Source organism: Meriones unguiculatus, chromosome 15 (genome assembly GCF_030254825.1).
Source record: "Meriones unguiculatus strain TT.TT164.6M chromosome 15, Bangor_MerUng_6.1, whole genome shotgun sequence".
Lineage (NCBI taxonomy): Eukaryota > Metazoa > Chordata > Mammalia > Rodentia > Muridae > Meriones > Meriones unguiculatus.
Window position 1 is genome coordinate 12,266,697 of NC_083362.1, and position 22,515 is coordinate 12,289,211.

A 22,515-nucleotide genomic window follows, 5' to 3' on the forward strand; every position below is an offset into this window, starting at 1 on the left:
CGGGCTGCTTGGCGACTACCACTCTCCCAGTCCATCATACACAGGCAGAGATGCTGTCAAGGGTCGGGACAAAAGTCGCTGGGAAGAACCCTGCATAAACATGTCTGAAGAGCGAGCAGCTCTGATAAATGAAAACCAAGACTTTCAATAGCGTCTCCTTGATCTCCAGGTAATGGGCCAGCACCATAGCTCAGCTGGGCTCAAAATGAAAGTAAGATTTGATTCTGAGTTTGACTGTGTTCAAACAATTTCTAATCATCTTTGTTTCCTCGGTTGGCCGATCATACCCCAAACAGCCGGGTTTCCCAATATGAAGTTTCTGGCCCCACTCCTTTCTGAGAACAGTTATAAATGGGGATGGGAGTGCCAGGAGTGAGCAGAAACTCTGGCTCCCCACAGAGAACTGAGGCTCCTGTGATCCATCCATTTTTGACTTATCTATGCTCCTAGGCAGGACTTCAGCTCTTACCAGGAAGGAAACCAGCAAAAGGAACAGGCTTCCTGTAATGTGGTTTCTACGTGTCTGGTTTCTGCTACATATGGTCTACAGACAATGAAAAGTTGTAGTTGCTTAGCCTTTCGTTTCTGTTTCAGATAAAGTATGTTTACAGCTAAAGTTTGAATCCTGCATACAGCAATAAAGCATGCATTCCCATGAAAGGGCTCCCCATGAGCTCCTGCTCCTGCTCATTCTCTGTCCCCCCCCCCCCCCCGCAGTCTCAACGGCCAGAGCCAGAAGCAAGGAGTCCCTCTAAACAGGCTGGAGCAAAGTACAGGAGCTGTTATAGCATGATAAATTCAAGGCCAGGGCATATGGAGCTTGAGATAGCTTTCTTCAGCTGCTTACTTCCCGGTTTGTGTGTGTGTGTGTGTGTGTCTGTGTATCTGAGTGTGTTACCTAGCAGCTTGAGAGCTCGAAAATTACTCAGCCTGCTTGGTGGTGGTTATCAAATCCTGACTTAGAGAGAAGTGATAAATATAGCAACAAAGGGGAAGAAAATGCACAAATACAATCACATTGAGACACGAGGGAGTGAGGCAATGCCCAGAAAAAGGTTTATCGGGATCTGTCAGCCTTTGAAATGTTTCCCTGACACTCACACTTGACATTAAACATTGCACCCTATAAAGGCGTTTGCACAGAGCTCATTCAGCTACGAATAATGCAGATGTTCCATGCAGCCTCTTCATGATGTCAACTCTCCCTAGGCAGTGAGACACTGCCTTGGACCTGTGAGGCCATCAGCTAAGCAGCACGGCCCTCCCCGGAAAGCCTGGGAGACAGTCTTTTGAACATTGTTTCCAGCAGTGAATTTTCATTTTGCTTCAAAAACAAGGATTCTCTATGTAGCTTTCTTGAAGCTGACAGAAAAGAATAAAATTACGGTTTACTCTTCTGTGCCATGTATTAAAAGGCTTTTTGGAAAGACAGCATTGCATGGGGGGAAATAAAGACAGGTGGTACCCCGCCAGTACTGGATCTCAGCTACGGCCATCCAGAAGGCACCGCTGAAAGGCCACCTTCCTGGGGGTGGGGTTATGAAGGTACTGGTTTCCCAGGTCCTTCATTTCCCCAGGACAGCAAGGCAGGTGAATGTGGGGTGTTCTTTAAGAAACAAAATGAAGGGAGGAAACCTGGGTCTACTTAAAAGCAAGCGTAAGCCCCTCTCTTGTTTTAGATTTAAGATGATTCTCAGCCATGAGAATCATCTGCAGGCGTTGGCAGGCGTAAGAACCGCCCATGTTTGTGCACCAGGGGGTTATCTCCTCTGCCCACCGACTCCCACTTACGAGAGCTGACCTTGGCTTAAGTGATGAGAAGAATGTAAACTCCAAATTTAGAACAAAGCACATTTGGACAGCAGAAGTGAACAAAAGGCCCTGCTGTAATTTCTGACTCTGTGCTGATTTTCTGTTTGGAAAACAAAGAATTCGCTCCTAGCAGGAAAAGTGGAATGATCCATGGGGTGACCTGAAATACTTTTATCTATGCTACAAAATGTTTATTTATTCAGTGTAGGTTTCTGAGGTGTCAGACATTAAGCTAAGGGTGCACACAGGCTAGGCCAGCCCCTCACCACTAGGGCTTCCTCAGAGGCAGAGATAATTTATCTAAAGTACTACCTAGAAGGCTGTGGAACTTTTATGGAAAGAAGCCCTGTGGGATCCCACGCAACTGGTTTTTAAAGAACATTTGTATGCAAAAAAAATCACCAGGGAATCAAGTGCACTCGCATTTCAGGATAACCCGGAGACTGTAAGATGGTTCATTAGCTATGCCCCATCTCTGTGGGCCCTGTACATTCCAGGAAGCTCTTGTTTCCATTTTTACTGTGCACGAGCCTCCCAAATATGTTAAGTTTTAAACCGTTTTTTTTTTTTTTTTTTTTTCCCTAGCAAGTTGCTAAAATACTGGATCATTAGAAGTCAATCTGAAACTTTGGTATTTAAAATTTAACTTGGGGGAAGTGATGTCATAAAAAATGCAATGAAAAAAATTACTATTATGTCAAATTCACTTTTCTCTTTCGATGCGACACGGGCTTGTATATCCCTTTCAAAGCATGGTTACTCCTTTGCAGATTAGATTATAGTTAAGAGACTAAGAGATCAAATACACAGGTTACGGTAAAATATACCATACTTGGGTAGGAAAGTGGGGCCAGAAACTGTCAATAGCTTTAGGTGACAGCTACAAAATTGAGCCCAAACAAGAAAAAAAGCATTGTACTCTCCAAACTATTTTTGACGAGATCCATACAGAATAGCTGTTGAAAGTCTTGTAAACCACACTCCTTGTCAAAAATTTCCAAAAGGTAAAAACAAGTTTTAGAGAAAAATGCTAAAATAATAATAATATAAAACCTGACATGAACATGGCCAGCGCTGGAGCCTGAATGCTCCTTCACCTTCACAGACTCCAAGCCTACCATTTCAGAAATGGCTGAGCTGTTAGTAAGAGCTGGGACAGCTCTAGGAGGCAGCCAGGGGCTGTACCTTTCCCTCGTGCCGGAGGGCTGTGACAGGTGTGGCTTCCTCGACCTTCTTCCTTCTGTCCTCTTCCTCCACATGCTCCTCTTCAGCCTTTTTCTCTGGAGTCACAGTGGTGATCAAGTTGGTCTGAGAGATGCCCTTTGTTGTGGCGTACTGGCCTGTACCAACCTCTGCAGCAGACATAGAATCCTTCATGTATATTTCATGGTTTTCATTCACTGAGGCTAAAGGCAAATACAATCAGGGAAATAAAATCCCAAATAGTTAAGTCAGAAGACAGAACAGTAATGACATGTGGTACCAGTACTAGGAAAACCAAACCAAACCAACACAAATCAAACCAAAACAAAACACCTGTATAAAATATCAGGCTGGTTTGAGTAAGGCAAGGGAGAGCTGCAGGGGTCTTTATCCAAGCACTGTATCTTTCTGCATCACCTGGACCAGTGTTTCAGAACGATTTAAATGCCCATGCCTTGCACCCTAGGATAACAGATGCTTAGCATTCTCGTAGTCTCTGGTGCGGTGGGGAGGACTTGAAGGAAAGGAAGCTGTTTTTACAAACCCAAGAGCAAAAGCTGGGTACTCACACCAGATTCACACCAAGTTCAACAGTTCAGAGCAGTATTTACAGCCAATACTCTAATCACCCGACTTTGAGCGCATCTACAAAAGTGCCATCCATCAAAGGAGCAATGGGCTATTTCTATTACTTTTCGATGTTGAAAAATCCATCGCTCTCACAATAGAAGAGCTCAAAGCATAGTCGTAGTAAAGTTTAATCATTTTGGCAGAGATTATATAGGATTTAGAAGGTCATTCCTCTCAATTGATGTAAGGAAAATTTTAAATTTCCATTGCATTTTAAATAGACTGCCATGAAGAATATCTACATACATTCAGTCTTATCTTTACTATTTGTGGAAAACAAGACGAACACTGCTAGCAAGCAAAGCCATGCAGAAGCAAAGCATGTAAGCAAAGGCTGTGAGGTTCTGCCCCTTATCCAGACAAACCCATGAGCACAGGGATGGGAGGTGCTGCCCCTCATCCCAGCTAAACTCATGCAGAGACAAAGCATGTGAGCACAGGGATGGGAGGTTCTGCTCCTCACCCCAGCTGTTGTCTTAGTAAAAGATTCTTCACTCAGTTTGGTGCTTAATTCAGATCAATTTTAAATTTTGCTAGTCATTCTTTTTAGGGCTTAGATATCATAAAAACACACTGAAATGTATAAGCACTGCTTTCTCAGATACTCCACAGTTGATCACAGACCAAAAAAAATGTTTTTAATTCATATTTTAGGTACTTTAAAACACCAAGTAGAGCCAAACCAAAGGATTCTAAGCGAAATCCTTCACCAAGATATTCTGTGCCTCTTTATGCTGATGAAGGGCTCTCATGAGACACGCTTTCTTAGCAGCCAGTTGAGCTGTCATATATGGGGGACTGGCCTGACAAAAGGCAGCTTTTAATGTTCCAACATGCAGGCATGGCACTCGGCTCCACACAGAAAACATACGAGCATTGGCAGGGCGACAAAGAGCGAGACAACACATACTATCATCACTTTTGGGCGGAAAGGAAGAGACAGCATGTTATTAGTACATTGATTTCACAATTGTCTTCTGTTTTGTCAACAGTCATTTTCACAGAAAGACCAGGAGGAAAACTACGCTGTCAACAACTGTATCCCCTTGGGTGCACATCACTGAACAAAGCACGTGGCCTTCAGGGGGAAAGAAAGGCATGAGTCTACAGACATTCCTCAAATATTGACTTAGAGAACATACAACACTGTTAGCAATGTGTTTCTAAAGGGCATAAAGAATTTGTGGCATTAACCTTGGGATTTTCCTGTCTTAAATTAACCACAAATGGTATTGGGTCTAGAAACATTGAAAGACACACAGTGGCAGCATCCTCTCTTGGCTATTCTGTGGATAGGTGCCAGGAGGACTCTGAACACGTAGCCTTACCGAGAGTGACATGCTTTTAACATACAACCTGTGCACATTTGTCTCTGGTGTTTAAATCATCTCTACTGCTCTTTAATACCTAACACAATGTAAATAACATGTAAATAGTTACCACATCGTACTGTTTAGCGAGGAATAAAGGAAATCAGTCTTTGTTTATTCAGTATGGTTGTGAAGCTTTTTTAAAAAAGGTTTATTTATATTTTATGTATACCATGTGCTGCCTCTGCATGTAGACCTGCACATCAGAAGAGGCCACCGAGTTTCATTATAGATGGCTGTGAGCCAACATGTGGTTGTTGGGTATTGAACTCAGGACCTGTGGAAGAACAGCCAGTGTTCTTAACCGCTGAGCCATCTCTGCAGTCCAGATGTAATGTTTTAAGGGGCAGAAATACTGGAAGTTGTAGTTACCTGTCGGCTGTCTTCAGCTGTCTGTATGTCTGTCTATCATGTCCTCTGGTGCTGGGGTTGGTACTAAACCTAAGGTCTTGGGCCTGTTTGGTAAGTTAAACCCCCACCTGCCCTGGAGTGTTTCAGATTTTCAGCCCACAGTTTCAATCTACACTTGGTTTGACTGCAGAGTCAGAACCTTCAAATATGAAGGCTGACTGTAATCAATGCGGTGGCCAGCTCACAAAAGCATCTTTGGCTTCTTCATTTGACTGGAGAGCAGGCAGGGCCACTCGCTATAGTGACGATTCCTCCCAGCTATCACGCTTCTTATTCTCCCTAATTTTTTTAGAGATGGAGATGAATTGAACTTCCTGTTTTTTCCCTGTTCATCCCTGAACAGCTGCCTGCAAGAGAACTGAATTCTAGTATGCGAGCCCCGCATTGAGAATGAAGAGATCCTTCCTGAGGTTCAGCCTGCTAAAGTGAAGATTCTCCTTCCCCAGGTTCCTAACTGATGCCCTCCTACGCGAGCTCACAATTAAACAGACCAACACCAATACATTTCAGAGATGAGAATGTTCAATCGTGCCACTCCGCTGCTCAGGTCCACATCATGTCATTGGTCTGTTTAAGCAAAGCTCCCAGGATGTGGGTGGAGCGTTCCTACACTCCGCTGTCCAGCTCCCCGGCGTTACTGAGAACCCCCTGGCATGCCTACCTCCGTCCAAGCTGCGAGACATGGTGTATCGTTTGCTGGAGGAGCGCTCGAAGTAAGGTGCCGGGCGGTCTATCAGTGCGCTGGCTCTTCTCGTTTGCGCCTGCGTCCTGCCGCTGTAACGGAACTTGGAGCCCAGGGTCAGGAATTTCTTTGGAGGGGCTTCTGGTAGCAATAGTCTGGCGGTATTATGGAAGACACCAGAAAAGTTAACTCACATCAGGACTGTGTTTAGAACTTATCCCTGTGCTTTCTGTGCTCAGAGTAACGCAATGAATCTGAGTTTATGAGCAACATTATCCGCACACAGGCAGAAGTTAAAGCACAAAGGGGGTTTTGCCAGAACTGAGAGGAGTGTTCTTGGGATACAGCGTGGTGGTAGAGTGCTTGGCTAGTATGCCCAGGCCCCCAGTTCTATCCCTCGCACTACAAAAACACTGAAAAAAAAATAAAAGAAATAGTAATCCAGGCATGGTGGGACATGCCTGCAACCCCGGCATTTAGGAGGTGAAAGCAGAAGAAGCAGAAGGTCGAAGTTATCTTCAGTTACGTGGTGAGTTCAAGGTCTAACACACACACACACACACACACACACACACACACACACACAGAGAGAGAGAGAGAGAGAGAGAGAGAGAGAGAAATAGGAACAGACAGAATAACTGAAAATTATGAAATATAATGATAAAAAATACACGATATAAAGAAAGGGAAGGAGCAGCTGAGTAAGGTCAGATGAAGGAAAATACTTCCAATTTAGTCAGATGTTCTTTTAGGATTTTTACACCAGCTCTCAGTGTGGGCTGGGGATGGGCGCACAGGCCTATGATCCTAGCTCTCAGGAGGCTGCGAGGGGGACTGGGAGCCTCAGGAGAGCTAGAGCTTTTACTCCACAGCGAGGCTAGGTCTCAAAAGGGAAACAGAGGGGGTGGGAAAATGTGCTTGCCATGTAAGCACGAGACCTGAGATCCCTAAACCCGCTTACATCTGGGCTGGGTGGATCCTGTAACACCAGCATATCCACAGGGAGATCACAGTGGAGATAGGAGAGCCAGCTAGCCTGCTGCAGGCTGCAGTAAACAACAGACCCTGTCTGAACCACAGTGGGAAGTGAGGAGGGATGCCCAAGGTTGTCCTCTGACCTCCATGTGTGCGGTTCCATGCATGTACCTACATTCAGTGGGGGAGGGAGAAGGAGAGAGAAAGATGGATGGATAGATGGATAGATAGATACATAGATAGATAGATAGATAGCCACTCATGCTTGCACAAAGAGGAAGGAAAATGAGGACAAGGAGAAACAGTGATCCCGTGATTACAAAATAGAAAGAGTCCACAACATTTTCCTCTACTATAAGTGGCTCCAACAGTTCAATGTTTTGTTAGGAAGCAACCTAGATATTTGCTCCCTACCTGAAAAATGTGTGGTGCTCCACACAGACTTTCCAAAGGCGCTTGGCAGCTCGATGGTTTGGCAGCTTGAAGCCAATGGTGCTTTCAAATTGCTCAAACTAAAACAAAACAAACCAGGAGATTATAGTTGACCTGGTATTATTAATAAAAGCTCTGACTGATGATGCCATCATAACCCTTTTTGTTACTTACAGAGTCAGCTGTTACACTGAGATTTCATACTAAGGAATCCGCTCATTTTTAACCCACTCTTATCTTTCGACTTAAAACGCGTTAAGCGTAGATAACTGTGTTATGCATGCACTGTTCTGCAAATCACTCACCTTATATAATCTGAACTCACATCAGGGAGATGTGTGAACCCCCTTAGTGACCAAATCATCCTGGTCTCATTTTAAGTCATTTTCATGTTTTGTCAAGGGCATGGGGACTTGAACTAAAATGCTCCAAAAGTAACATAGTGTATTATTGCACATGGAGAAACCCTATTATTTTCTCCTAGTACCTGTATGTCCTTTTTCCACAGCTGATGCCTGCCTAGCTGAGGTCCCTCATGTGTTCTGCTGTGGGTTACAATACTGACTGCTAACACATCTCTCTATTTTATGTCACAGATTGGCTGAGCACATTTTCACATTTTCTCACTTGTTGATAATCTTCAGATGATACTGTCATTTAAGCTTTTAAGATAAGTATCTGTTCTTCTGTACCACATTTTAATATTATTATTTCAGATGCACAGCCTGCTTTCAGTGTCTGCAGGCATCACGCGTCAGGCCAGCAGAGGGCAACCACCTTATATGTAAAGGCTTATTCCAGAGAGCACAGAACAACCAGGGTTGATATCAGCAGCAAAAGTAATTCATGGGGCAAAGCACCAAGGTGAGGGAGTCAAGTAAGCGTAGCATGGGAGATACGATTATTGCTAACCTCTCACAGTCTCTCGTTTGCTCGGGTAACTGGGGGAATTGAGAAATACATCAGAATTTGCCTTCCCCAGCTTCATGCTTGCTTCAGCCGTTCCTGTAGAGCGGTAGCTGGAAAAACTCTTGCTGTCTGAAGGTCCAAGTTCCGAGCAGGTACTGTGGCTGCTGACTAAACACCATCCTTTAGCCCTGCCTCTACCATCTACGAGCAGAATGCCTCTCCCCAGGCCAGGGGCCGTCGAGGGTCAGCTCACTCTCTGTGCAAGACACTAGGGGGTATCTCTCAATCTCTCTTCTCTCTTTGAGAAGTTTCAAAATGTTTACTGTCATAGAATAATTGTACATCCTCCTGCAGTATACTGAGAATTTCAAAGGACACACGATGTCACAATCAGATGAAGGACTGCTCGCAATACTCAGCTCCTCAAACACATAGGATTTAATGCTGGGAATACTCAAAATCATCTCTAGCAGGCATTTTAAGGTGTGAGATTCACTGCCAACTCTATTTACCAGCTGAGCTTCAGAGCCCCGAAAGCTCTTCCTCCCATCCCAGTGCAGCCGGATCTGGCAGCCATCATTCTTCTAACTCAGCTCCTCTTCCAGCCTTTAGAACCCTCACTCTTCTCTCCAGTCCCAGCTGCTCAATAGCAGGAACAGACAGGCTTGCCACTCTGGTTTGTGTCTGCAGAGCTTGTGTGGCACTGGTAGTTTTGTACATCACGTGGACTTGGTCCCCTAACGCCAGTGGCTGTCCACTTCACCCTATGATGCTCCTCTGCCTGCCCTTCTCCTGGACAGTGAGGGATATTGTTTTTGTTAGGGTCTCCTTTTGAACCCTTCTTGTTTTTTGGGCAATTTACGCCATGCCTAAGGCCTTCACTAATTTGTATACATCTAGACTGCTTACTGTCTACTGTGCAAAAACTAATCCTTACAGTCTGTCCTTACAGTCTACCGAGAGGCTGGGTCACTGTGATATTTTTTAAAAAGACTTGTATTTCATATTGTCTCTGACCTCATTTCTCCATTCTGATTCTTAAAACACTAAAAAAGGGCAAAGTGTTAATATTTTTATACAAGAGAAACCAAAGAGCAGGAAATGGATCAGTGCCAAAAGAATTGCAATCTTATTTTCTGAAAACTTGCCCCAACTTTTCCTTCATGTTGAAATCATCTGTCAACGTCACTCATGGGAACAGAAATCTCTGAGCCTTCTGGAAGCTTCTCCCTTTATCCTGTCTCCATCCTGCTCCAAAGTTGACCAGTTTTAGCCAGAGCGTCCTCACGGACTGCTTCCTCCATTCTTTGCTCACAGCCTCTGGGCTGCTTGGGTCATATCACATTGCCACGCTATGTAGTTGGATTTCATTATGAAACTTATGAAAGCAAAGTATTCCTCCCGGGTGCTGTGTCCTTATTTAAACCTCCTACGGCTCATGGCCGTCCATTAGTTCATGTCACCCACCCTCCCTTCCAACCTCCCTGACCACTCCCTGCACACCTACAGAACACCATCTCCTGTGCAACGTGGCACACAGCTTCCAGCGCTCACCGCTTCTCCGCTCGCTAGAAAGGAACAGGTAACAGTCACCCGTTTCCAACGCTCAACATATCGTCTGACGAGAGGCTGCTGCTCTCTCAGGTTTTAATTCAATTCAAGTGAATATGTGTGCATTAAGTGTCCATGGTACAATCTTTAGGAAATATATTTTTAAAAACACGACAATTTCGGGTATAGTTGTGTGAAGTGCATACTATGTCATAGATAATTATGATTGTAAATTTACAGTAAATTTGATTCTTGCTCTGTATTTTAACTTTTAAACTTTCGATGTCTTGTCTGCATGTATGCATTGCACCATTTGCGTGCTTGGGGCCTGGGGGACTTCTGGAGGAGGGTATCTTACCCTCTGGAGTTACAGATGTTTGTGAGCCACCGTGTGGGTGCTGGTAATTGAATCCGGGCTGTCTACAAGAGCGGCAAGTGCACTTAGCGGGAGAGCCATTTCTCCAGCCTTCTATCTTAATTGTGAAAAATGACTTTTCCCAACAAGAACCTTCATGGAGAGATAAAATCCTGAGAGAGAAGATCTGTATTATACCAGAAAGTGTTCAGAGACCCAGATGAGCAGCGATCCTTGAGCTTGACAGCCTTTAACATTTTAACCACACCTACTAGAAATTTTAGGTATTTGTTAACGTTCTCCTAAGGGGGGGAAGAGCAGGTATTTACAGCTTAACATGTACAAATCACCCAGGCAGATGGAAGTTCATTGTGCAGGTTGTCAGCTCAAAGAGCATAACAGTTCTTACTCTTTTACTAGTTTCTCTGATTAATAAAAAAGTTAAATAATTCGCACTCAGAACTCCATTCCAACGCTTCTTACACTTTAAAGCATGCTGTCTTGAAGCTACTGACTTGAGAGAGCGCCGAGATTTACTGGTGAATGAAATAAGAAGCGGAATTAAACAGGACACAAGGGAAGAGAGATATTCACCACAGTTTGAAGTATAAAATAAATTGGTTACGAATCTTGATTCTACATTAAAATATGATTTTGAAAGTTCTTTCAGTTAATGTATGAAATTGGTTAAAAAAAAACTAGATTAAGCTAATAAAGAAGAGAACATTCTGCTACTGTTTAATGAAGAAACTCACAACAAATTCTCAGAGGCATTTGGACACAATTGCCTCTCTCCCACAGTGCTTGGAGCCACTAACACAGGGTTGATATTTCTGCTTGTAGCCGGGAGCTTCCTTCCCAAGCCTGTAAAGACATGGATGTACTCACCTCTCCTGGCCGGATTTTAATGTAAAAGTTGTTCCGCTTGTAAGAAATTTTTAGGACCTTGGGCCAAGCAAATCTGTTTATTCGAAGCCGGTCACGATATATCAATAGGCCACTCGCACAGACTCCTAACATAATTTCTACTCCTTCAGAATCCTGGAAGAAATAATGCAGCAAGATCTTACTTAATTTCCATTTTCTGCAGGTACAAGATTTAGGACTCCATGACGGAAGACATAACCGACTAATTTAAATATGAAAAATACTGCTGTAGTTTTAAAAATGCCACTACTACATAATAGCATTTTCATGATGATATTTTTCACTGTGGAGGGCTGGTGAAGTTAAATCAATTCACCCGAGCATAAAGGACTTAGTGTACACACACACACACACACACACACACACACACCACACACAACACATACACACATTCACGAATACACGCAAACACACAAATGTGTGCATTCGTACACACTTGGAAATACTAAAGTTTGAAAAACATACGACAGGGTTTAAAATCAAATATTTTTTTTTTCTTGGAAACACACTACTATCTTTGACACCATCTTATTCCATAAAGTTGGAAACGATTTGAAGCCAGGGTTTCATATTATAACAAAGCGAGAGAAAACCCTACCGGCAGGGCTTTGATATGAAGGGGCAACTTAAGAACTTGTAAGCAGATGCCAAGTGACAGGTATTTACCCTTGAGAACCAGCCAAAGAGAGAGCAGCGAGATTTACAGGTGAATGAAATAAGAAGCGGAATTGGTCACTATGGTCACTCAGGAACCCGCTTCAGAGTGCAAGTAGATGGGCCAGAGGCGCTTCAACAACGGCTCTTTGGGTCACTTTCTTTGGATATAGACAATTTCGTGTCCTTGTCCAAAGAAGAAAAGGATATTCAAAACCATCTTCATTAGTGAGTATATCCATGACCTGTTAGTGTCACTAAGCTTAAAGAAAACAGTGCCCCTCACAGAGACGTTAAGGGAAGGCGCACCCCTCCTCTTCCACGTATTCACCATGCATGGCTCTGCATCCCCAACCCTTCATCACCCGCACACCTGTCGGCCAGCAGCGCTGAGAACAAGCCTCCCTCCTCCCATCCCCCGGCTAGAACCGCACCTGCTTTGCCACTGTGACTGGTCGGCAAAGGGCCTGCCCAGCATGTTTCAAAGTCAGCATGCTGAAAGTAAAGGTGAATGAAAACTGAAAACAGGAAGTCTTTAGCCACTGAAATACACAACAGCAAAAGACGCTTCTGTATTAAAACTTCTGCCGTGGGCTACAGATTGAGCTAATCTCAAGGAGTCTTAATAAAGTCTTCATCGTCCTTCTTGGAGGCCATTTCTCTAGGGTGACGTCCACGTGCCTACTGCAGACAGACCCGGGGTGTGCCAGCCTGTTCTGACCAGGGGGAGAGTTCTGTTATCACGTTCACCCATTTTCATTCATTTATTCCTGTTCTCCTGCAGTATCGATGGTTTAACCTGGAGCTTTGCTCTGCCGCTCAGCTATACACTCAGCCCTTAGTTTCCTGAGATCTTGCTATGTTGCTCTGGCGGCCTCAAATTCTCCGTCTTTCTGCCTGTGCCAGTCGAGTGCACAGGGGACAGGTACATATCACCATACCTAACCCTCCTCTCCACTTTGAGTCACTATTGAACTATGACTTCATTATTTCATCCATAGGACACCGATAGGAACACGAACACACACACACACACACACACACACACACACACACACACACTCACGTACTTCATAATCTTAAACAAATAATTGACAAAAACCTAGTAAGACAGATACTAAGTAATAGATTTCCTAAGAGAAAACAAATCATTTAGGGTAAGTTTCCCAAACACAAGACCATTGTCAGTTACGGGTATTTCTTGTGGAGTCCAAGAGGGCAATGCAGAATGTTTCAATGGATCTTAAGCTTAAAGACACTCATGCCATCGGCATCAGAGAAGCATCTCATTGGTGGCCGGAGATTAGCACTAATTTAATTTCCTTCTTGAAATGATGGAGCATGGCTTCTTGAGAAAATGAAATCTACAACCCGGTTATCTGTTCCACTTAATATTCAGATGGAATCCTCTAACAGGCTACATTCTACTTCCGTGATTCATTCTTTTTAATTGGCATAATTTCAAATCACATTATTAACTAAAAAGCAGCCATCTATTTAAGTTCAGTGGCTGCAGCTATGTTAAGTGGTTTGATTTTTCCTGGTAGCAATGACACATCCTGGCTCGTAGACCCTCACCAATCGTTATTTCCAGGTAGTGAATGAATCACGGTGCGTGATGGGATGCAAAAATCATTTCCCTTTCACTCAGGTTAGTGCTCTGTGTTCATTTTTTTTTTTTTTTCACCCTTTGGCCAACTGGAGAAAACATGAAGAGGATTTGAAATGAAATTTCCCTGTATGTACTTGGTTTTATTTTGAAATCATTACCCATGCACACTTGGTTTGACAGAAATGAAATGAGTGAAAAAGGAAGCTGCTGCTGTCATCACACACAAATGCCAAGGAGCGTGGCCTTTAACACACTAGCATACACCTGGCAGAGGCCCTATGCCATGCCACTAGACATGCTACTAGCACATGTACCTAGAAGTCCTTGTCCTCACTGAGGTTCACCATGTTCCAGTCAGACAGAATAGACATCATCCACCCAATCCAGGTATCTACCGTTCTCCTAACCAGTCTCAATGCAGATTTGCCTTGCTCCCCAAAGGTCAACCCAAGCGTACCAGCATGACTTAAGGAGCCTAGGCCTTTGTTTATCATGGTTGTTGAAGTGTTTGCTTGAACGTGGCCTCCTGGAATCGCTTTATCTCTAGGCTTCAGAGTGGACTGTGGGAAAGACTTGCTCCCTTGGAAGCCTGCAATCACACATTCCTTTGGGTTCCAGACTATGAAATTAGGAACATCTATCAGAGGCCGAGTCGTCTTTCCTATACAGGACTGACATTTCCTGTCAGCCTCAGCCAGAAGATCGTTACGGCCTGACCGTTTGAAAAGGCTAAGATACAAGATTACGTCTCCAGAGTCCCAACAAATTTCACTCTGTTGGTAGGAACTTTCTTAAATGTTTCCCTGTATTTTCACAGTGTGTTTGTTGACAGCTGTCTAAATAGTTGACTTGCAGTCTGTACTCATCCTGTCAATGCTGAGGACGACAATTCTGGAAAAAGAATCACACGGGGTCAGAACTGCCCTGTCCCCTGTAACAATCAAATCCTTCCCATGGTTTAATTCCAACTTCTTCCCTCCCGATGCACCTCAAACACTGCATCCATTACCAGTCAGTAAGGCAGTCCTTGCCCTGAATGGCTATCCTTAGCCCCTGTACTTGCAAAGAAATCTTTTCAAAGCACTGGTTATATATGTCAGATTAATTAAACTTTAGAGACAGAATTCTTTCACACAAACTCACCGAGTGATTAGCGGGCCTTCAAAACAGGGGCAAAAACAGTAGAGGCCATAAACACAAGTATCATTTGGCTTTGTACAACTGGCCAAGTTCAGACAGACAGACAGACAGACAGACAGACAGACAGACAGTAGCAGGAATATTCAGACAATGAGGGTATATTCAAGAAAAGGGCAGACGCACGGTGGTAGGGGCACAGAGGACACATGTCAGCCCAGGGTGGGAGATACATTTGAGCCAGGGAAGGAGGGTGAGCAAGAGCTCCTAGGTCAGGGTTACGTTTACTGTGGAATCAACAGGGGACAGAAACTTCACACTTGCCCAGTTCCTATGAGGCTTTGCCCCAGTGGGGATGTAAGTCTGAGCCATGACGTGCACCTGCCTCCCCACAAGATGAGCACTATTTGCTTTTAACATGGGGTGAGGGTTTCAATGGCACACAGGTGTGAAGCACAGGTGCTTGTTCATTAAATGCCGTACAAAGTCCGGTTTGTGGTAACGACAAAATAAAGCAGACCAGGGTTTGAAAATGCATACCTTGGCATGATGTAAATCTACCCCATACATGGAGAGTTTTTTGGCGTTTTCCAAGAAATGCATCTCTGCTTCGGCTGGCGTCATCCCTCTGGTTAGAAAAAAGTAAAGTGTCACAACTTTTCCAACCAATTAGAATTGAAGATAAAGAGCAGTTAGCCACCTCTGTTCCCTCATGCCAGTCTGCTGCTTTCCCTTTCCATGGTAGGCAGGGCTCACAAATATCCCACTTACCTCCCTCCTACCTTGTAAAAAAAGCCCCCACTGGGAAACCAGCAGAAACAGGTTTGAGCATCCCTAATTCAAAATTCCAAGTCTGAGATGCTCCAAAAAAATTGAATCTTTTAACACATTCGTGTGATGCTTGAGGCATTTTAAGAATACTGTATAAAGTTACATGGAGGTTGTGCATATTAGGCATTTATGAAACATAAATGAAATTTCCTATTTAGACTGTTGTCTCATCCCAAAGAAATGTTACTATGCTCTATAACCGTGCTATAGTCTGAAAAGGGCTGAAATCTGAAACGTGCCTGCTCCCAAGCATTGTGGGTAATGCACACTTAGCACATACGTGGGGAAACCATCTTGAGACACGCAGTTTTACAGGCACACTCACGAGTGACTGCCTGGATATTCTGCAAGCCTGGAGTCAGAGCGGGGCTGAAGGCCCGATGCTCTCACTGCAGAGCGCACAATGGACGCACGCCTGCTCCGCGCACCAACCTGTGACTCTTGTGCAGCTCGACCACCTTGTCTTCCAGTTCTTTCGTGTGGTTTGGGGCAAAGCGGAACTCGCTGATGTAGTCGCTCCCGCACTCATCCGGGTCGTAGTCTCCGAGCTCCGACTGCACGGTGTAGGAGCCCAGCAGGGCAAGAGTCACAAACGAACAGGGCAGCCTTCCAGACACAATATCATCTCGCAGCTGCAAGCAGAGGTAGTACCTTCCAGGGGCCGAAAGAACAAAGAAAGCTAACATTAGGATGCACTAAAAGGAGGCCGAAGGGAGAGCGCAGGGTGAACGTGCTCTAAAAACACGACATTCACGCGTGAGGTTACTGAGAAATTAAGGAAAAGGAGAACATTTGGCATTGGGAAACCATTTCTCCCAGTCCAGTAACCTCTTTAAAGACACATTTGCATGCTGTTATAAGGATTTCCACTATAATCAGTCTATATATGAAGAAGCTACTGGGCTACAAATAGTACTTAAGGAACCTAGAAGAAGGACTTTTTCATACTAGAGCAAGGCTTTATCAATCAAGCACAGAGTGGAAGACGTTTGTGTTTTTCTAGCATTATGAAAATCAGTTGGGGTGAAGTGTAACATAAAAGGATGTTCTTATATAACACCACGGACCCCACGTGGCCTTCAGAAAGGGCCAGTCTTGAAACCTAGGTGACAGGTCTTGCCATGTAGCCAAGCCGGCCTCAAAAATCTCCTACCTGGAAATCTCGTCATTATAGGTGAACAGTTTTAAACAGGAGAAATATAAACACATTTTTTTTCATATAGTTCTGCTGTGGTATCACAAAGTAACTACATCAGTAGCCGATCTATCTTCTGTTTGTTTCAGATTCACAGGTAGAAAAGAAAAGGATAACTATTAACAGACTAAACTCCCAAGGGTAAGAGCTGACGTGCACTTTCCCGGCTATCCTCTGTGTGAGAGAGAATTCTGCAGGCCGACAGTGAGCAAAGTCAGCTGTGGGTGGACTTGAAGTCTAAGTAACACGGGCATTAGAATTTTTACACACCCCACGGAAGACAGGGTCTGTGCATGAATTTACAATTCCGAGCACACTTAGGGTCTGTAGACACAAATTAGTCTTAACTAATTTACTCAGTCCTGAATTTAGATAGACAAACTATAAATTTTCTCTAATTTCTTGCAAATATAAAAGAACTCCCTAGGACTGATCATTATTCTTTTCAAAGATTTTGGTAAAATTATATTTCAGTGCAGCAAGTGGAGGACACTGTTTGAAGTAATTTCTTTTCTTTGAAAAGCCTTCCAGAAAAGATGTGAGGCTTACATAGAAAATCACGTACACACAAGGCTAAGTCATTTGGGCCATAACCTCACTACCACTACCAAGGAAAGGGAGGGATGAGGCTTTCAAATCACAATGCAGATCATTGTAAATGGAAAACCTAATTGCTAGCCAAACATCAAAGCCTAAATAGATGTCAGGTGCAGGTAGGTATGTCCTCAAGAGATGAAGCTTGGGAGAATGGAAAGTTCCTGTCTGTTTTAAGGCAAGTTGCTTGGGAGACGTCTGGTGGTCTTTGCTTTATGACCCAAGGCAAAGTCAGCTGGGATGGCTTGGAGCTACCCCACCATAAAAGTGAAATGGTTGGTGGGGCTGAGCTGCTGACTTGGCTTAGGGCCTTCCACCACTATGGTGCTAGTGCTGGGGTTCAGCCAGCCAAGGGGACAGGGGAGACTTCTAGAGACTTCTTCAACAAGCAGTTGGGTCTTTGGTAGAGCTCTCTCTGTTTCCTTTAGCTTGGAAGAGCCTTTTTTTAGGAGTTCAGGGTAAGAGATTGAGATCCTGTCTCTGGGCTTGTAGGAACAACAGGGAAGCAGCTGGCAGGACACAGGAGAAACAGAATTCAAGGAAAGAGAGCTAAGGAGCCCTCTTGGGTTTAAAGGGGCTCAAGAGAAAAGTATAGACTAGCTTGGAAAAATGACACAGGTATTTCTAAAGAGCTAGCAGTTTGGTGGTAAAATCAGGCTTGTAAACACCTATCTTGTATATAGTTAAAAAAAAATAAAATTACCTCGCTGAGCTAGCCAGTTTCTAACCTCAGTTTACGCCTCTCTTGTCTTTACTGGTATAAACAGTAGATAATTTAAAAGGAGATAAATATTACAAAAGACACGCAAACTGTCAATGATGGTCCTGAATGTTTGTGTCCCCGTGTCTGCCCCCAAATCCAGAAGCTGAAATGCTAGCTCTGTTCAGCGTGATGGGTTGGGAGTGGGGCCTTTGAGAGATGGTTAGATCATGAGCAAGGAGCCTTCATAAATGCACTTAGTGCCTTTAAAAAAACGGCTACAGGAAGACTTTCTGGTGAGGACACAGTAACATTCTGATGTGGCCATCAGAACGGCCACAGGAGAACCCTTACCTTGAACTCCCAGACTCCAGAATACATCAAGTAAATTTCTATTTTTAAACCACAGTCTTTGGCATTTCAGGACAGGAGCAAGAGCAGATTCCTTTCTGTAGGCATCCCCAGCAAAGGGCCATCAGGCCTCATGGCCTGGGGCAGCTTCCAGGGATATGATTAAGGAAGTAGTCTGGCCAAGAATACTTGACCTGTGACCTGATGTTGGAGAGTCTGCCCAGAGATGAACAACCAATGGAAGGCTCAGAGATGGTGTGGAGGAGCCTGATTGGTTGCCCAAAGCTATATATCGTGCTCTCTCTTCTGGAATAAATGAGTCTGCAGCTGCTCACCCTCGGTTTGCATTCACCAGAATACAGTGTCTGTGTGACTACTCCATGCCCCTCACACCCCTAGGCCTGGAACCCCTGTCCTCAACCCATGGGCTGGACCCTTGGGAGGAGGACCGACACCTTTTCATCCTCTAAGCTCAACCACCAAAATGTATTTGTACCATTTGTACCATGTACCATTTCTTACCATCTCCCCAGCAAACAAATCCATCATTTTCATTTTATGTACACATGCGAGAAAGTAAACTCTTAAGTTTATTCATTCACGCTGCCCTCCCCACGCCAATCTCTGATAGTTAAGCAGCTATGAAGCATCGGGTTGGTTACACACAGAGCATAAGCACTGAAGATGTTTGTAACTTAAGTTTTAAAATGCGGTATCATTTATGGCTGAATCCCATCCAGTATGGCTATGGCGGGTGGGTGACTGTATGTCAGTTCTGCATGTTTTCCCAGGACGGTCAGACGGGTGGACCTAACAGCCTGTCGCTGAGGACTCCATTGTGAACAGATAGGACCTGGCAAGTCTTGGCACCACAGGCTTTTTGTTTGCCATCTGAGGGACTATGACTGTCAGGCTACCGGACGCATGGATGCTCTTCCTGGGAGCACTCACGGGATGCCTGGCTCTCCCAGAGTGCCTCCCGTTCCCTCCCACAGCCAACTTCCAAGTACCTGGTGATATCTTCAGATAGCTGGGCAGGGTCTGGTGGGTAAAATTTCACATTAAATGAGAAATGCCAAGCACCACCTGTGGGGGTAGGATAGAAATCAGAACAGAACTTTAGGGAACAACCATCTATTCACAATCTTAGTTCAAGGCTCAAAGTGCCTGATGTCAGGCATTAGCACCAGACCTCTCTCAATCCGTGTTAAGCAAACTGTACAGATAAATTTCCAATCTTGTCCCCAGTCAAGTCACCTCACTGGCACTTTTAGGAAGCAAGGAAATTGACTAGGTTTCCTCCTTTCCTCATGACCAAGGACAAGCCTCTGCCAAATGGGGAGGGAAGCAAATGACAGGGTGACCCTGCCTCAGGTAACTGGAATTAGCCAGATTTCCTGCTGTGAACTTCTCTGTTCACATGGCAAGCACAGACATAGCCCCCATCTCCTAGGTCCTTTCTGCTTTGCTATTGCAGGTCGAATCCCATTATGGTTAATGCCAAGGGACTGGTGAACATATACTTATTTTACTGGAAAGGTTTGTTGTGGTGAATGTTGTGTTCAACAAGTGCGCCACTCTTCTGAAGACTGCCATTCAAGGGAAAGTTTTGATGTGCCGGATGTGTGAATGTGTTGGGTGACCGTTACCAATCCCCATCCACAACTTGCACTGCTCTCTCTCTCTCTCTCTCTCTCTCTCTCTTTTTTAAATTGTACCATGTTTTACCCAAGGCATCTTCTGAGAACTCTCCGGCAGCAGGTGTTAGCCACTTCATTCTCTGCACTGTCTGTTCGTGTCAACCCTTAAAGCACTGCCTAGGTTTACTGAGTGTGTGGTTTGCAGTTAACGTGTTCCCTGAAAGCTCATGTTGAAGGCTCGGCTCTCACTGTGCTTGTGTGGGGCCTTTGGGATGCGACTGGATAATGACAGCTCTAACTTCACAAATGGGTTAATCCACGTATAGATTCATAGCTTCATGGGGGTTAGAGGAGGGACACTGTGATAAAGGTAAGTCACTCTCCCCCTCCTTCCTGGCCGCTCTCTACTGTCATGCTCTCTCTGCCACAATGCATTGTCAAGTCTCAGGCCCTGCAGCAAATTGGCCAAGTGACTATGGAACTGTGAGCTAGAGCAAACCACTTTTCTCCCGTGTATGTTATTACAGCGTTAGACACGTCAACATAAACACAAAGCAGGAATACACATTCTTAAGTTTATACATACTTAAGTTTATACTACGAAACCTTTCAGTGCATTTGTAAACAAGCAGAAAGTTTAAGGAGACAATAATACAATCTACATGCTAATCAGGGCCCCAAACAAAAAGCCAATGAAATGCAATATTAAACTATAAATTAACAAGCAAGTAAAATTAAAGAGATGGGGAGAGGAGGGAGAGGAGAGATAGGGAGGGAGGGAGGGAATGAAGTGGGGAAGGGAGGATGGGGGGGAAAGGAGGTGATAATCCATGCTCTGGGAAGTGCCAGTCCTGCCTCTGGGTCAAAGGACAGCCTGGTGGGAAGCAGCAAATGAAAGAGCCCAACACGCTGACGTAATGTGTGATATAAATGTGTCGGAAGGATTTCAAATTATTAACGTCTGAGAAACAACAACAAAAAAACTGTCACAGGGAAAGTTTCTTAATCTTCATTGTCTGACAAATCTCAAAATTCTACAACTTTTTATATTGTAAATTACTGTATATCACACTCTCATTTATTGTAAGTTACCTGTTAGATAATATGCTATGTACATTATACAGCAGATTGTGAGATTTTTATGATCTGGCTTAGATGTGTAACACACATGATCTGTCCTTCTAAGAACAGAACCTCCAGTACGTAAATTTATGACTTATGTACCCATCAGCTTGAGCTCCATTCTCTGAAAGATCGCATTCTACCAATACGGTAGGTACTTGCCAGTAAAAAGTTTTTTAAAAATGTATTAAACTTATGAAATTTTCACTAATATGAATAGGTGAAAAACAGTGTCTCATTTTAATTTGCATCTAATCAATAGACTTAGCAACCTGATTAATATTATTAGCTACTTGTTTTCCGGTTTTGGGGTATGTTTATGGAATGGTCTTGTCAGTTGCCAACACACTTTTTGTTGGTGGTGTGTTTCTGTCTCTTTGGGACGGACTCTTACTTAGTAGTCCAGGCTAGGTATTGAACTTGTGCTCTTCCTGCCTCAGCCTCCTCAAAGCCGGGGTCCACAGACACGTGCCAGGCCCAGCAGAACTGTGCGTTCCTCTTGTCTTTAGGGAGAGAGGAAAGGCTGCCAACAGCAGACAACTGGTTTGTTATCCCCTTTCAAAATCACCAAATGGTTACTTCTAGCGTGGCTTTTGTACATTAGTGACGGTTTTAACATTAATAATTAAGTTTGGGACTTTAAATGATTAAGTGGTAAGTGCAGCAAAACTTGATCAAATTGCATTTCACATCTGTGTACAGGCAAGGACCAGGTCACCTGTCAAAGTCAGTTTAATTTCTGGGTTTTGATGACAAAACAAGCCCTCCTGGAGCCAGATGCATGTGTCAGATCAAATTCCAGCTTGCCATCTGTCTTTGAAACATTTCTTCTTCCTATGAGCGACCACTTGAGGGTGGGTTAGCAGTTTGCCCAACACCATCACCACGCCAAAAGAAACCAAAGGAACTTACTTCGAATCTGTTTTTTAATTTCCTTAGCAGGGTCCAACCAATTCTGTAAAATAAAAAGCAATGAGTTTGAATCAAAGAAGAAGAAAGGCCAATCTGATGATTAGACACAGACAAGCCCTAAGTGCACGGACAAAGAAGTGTCATGGGGAAGGCCCTCTCCACTGTGGCTCTTCCCACACATCAGGTAGCCTCCTGTCAAGTCTTGTGAGGGCACAAATACTAAACAAGGAGGCACATGCATTTGTGGTTAATGCCTGATAAGGTTCTTCTCCTGGGAACTCCTCAGGTGTTCAATAATGAAGTCAGACATTGTCTATCACTCCAGTAGGAAGATTCTTGACTTGTGTGCAGTAAAAACAAGTGATCCACAAGAATGGAGCTTTCACGCCTTGCTTTTAGCATCTGCACAATGGAAAAAAAATCCCTTCTTTGTTTCTTTCTTAGTCAGGGGATTAAGCTCTGAATAGATGCCATTAGTCAGGTGCAAACATCTAGAGATATTGCCCTAAA

The 22,515-nt window shown here is 44.1% G+C and overlaps 1 protein-coding gene across 30 annotated transcripts in view; it reads right to left on the bottom strand.

Moving 5' to 3' along the window:
- Epb41l3 (erythrocyte membrane protein band 4.1 like 3) overlaps window positions 1–22,515 on the bottom strand; it is a 152,998-nt gene that overhangs the window by 23,851 nt on the left and 106,632 nt on the right. For 23 of the 30 annotated variants that reach the window (XM_060368189.1, XM_060368182.1, XM_060368186.1 and 20 more), the window contains 8 exons: window positions 22,006–22,048; window positions 19,342–19,417; window positions 15,924–16,142; window positions 15,201–15,288; window positions 11,219–11,371; window positions 7,498–7,595; window positions 6,088–6,263; window positions 2,998–3,218 (listed from right to left, as the gene is read on the bottom strand). In XM_060368189.1, the coding sequence (XP_060224172.1) occupies window positions 2,998–3,218; window positions 6,088–6,263; window positions 7,498–7,595; window positions 11,219–11,371; window positions 15,201–15,288; window positions 15,924–16,142; window positions 19,342–19,417; window positions 22,006–22,048 (1,074 nt within the window). The remainder of the gene's footprint in view (window positions 1–2,997; window positions 3,219–6,087; window positions 6,264–7,497; window positions 7,596–11,218; window positions 11,372–15,200; window positions 15,289–15,923; window positions 16,143–19,341; window positions 19,418–22,005; window positions 22,049–22,515) is intronic. The other 7 variants (XM_060368184.1, XM_060368202.1, XM_060368204.1 and 4 more) reach the window with 1 other exon arrangement.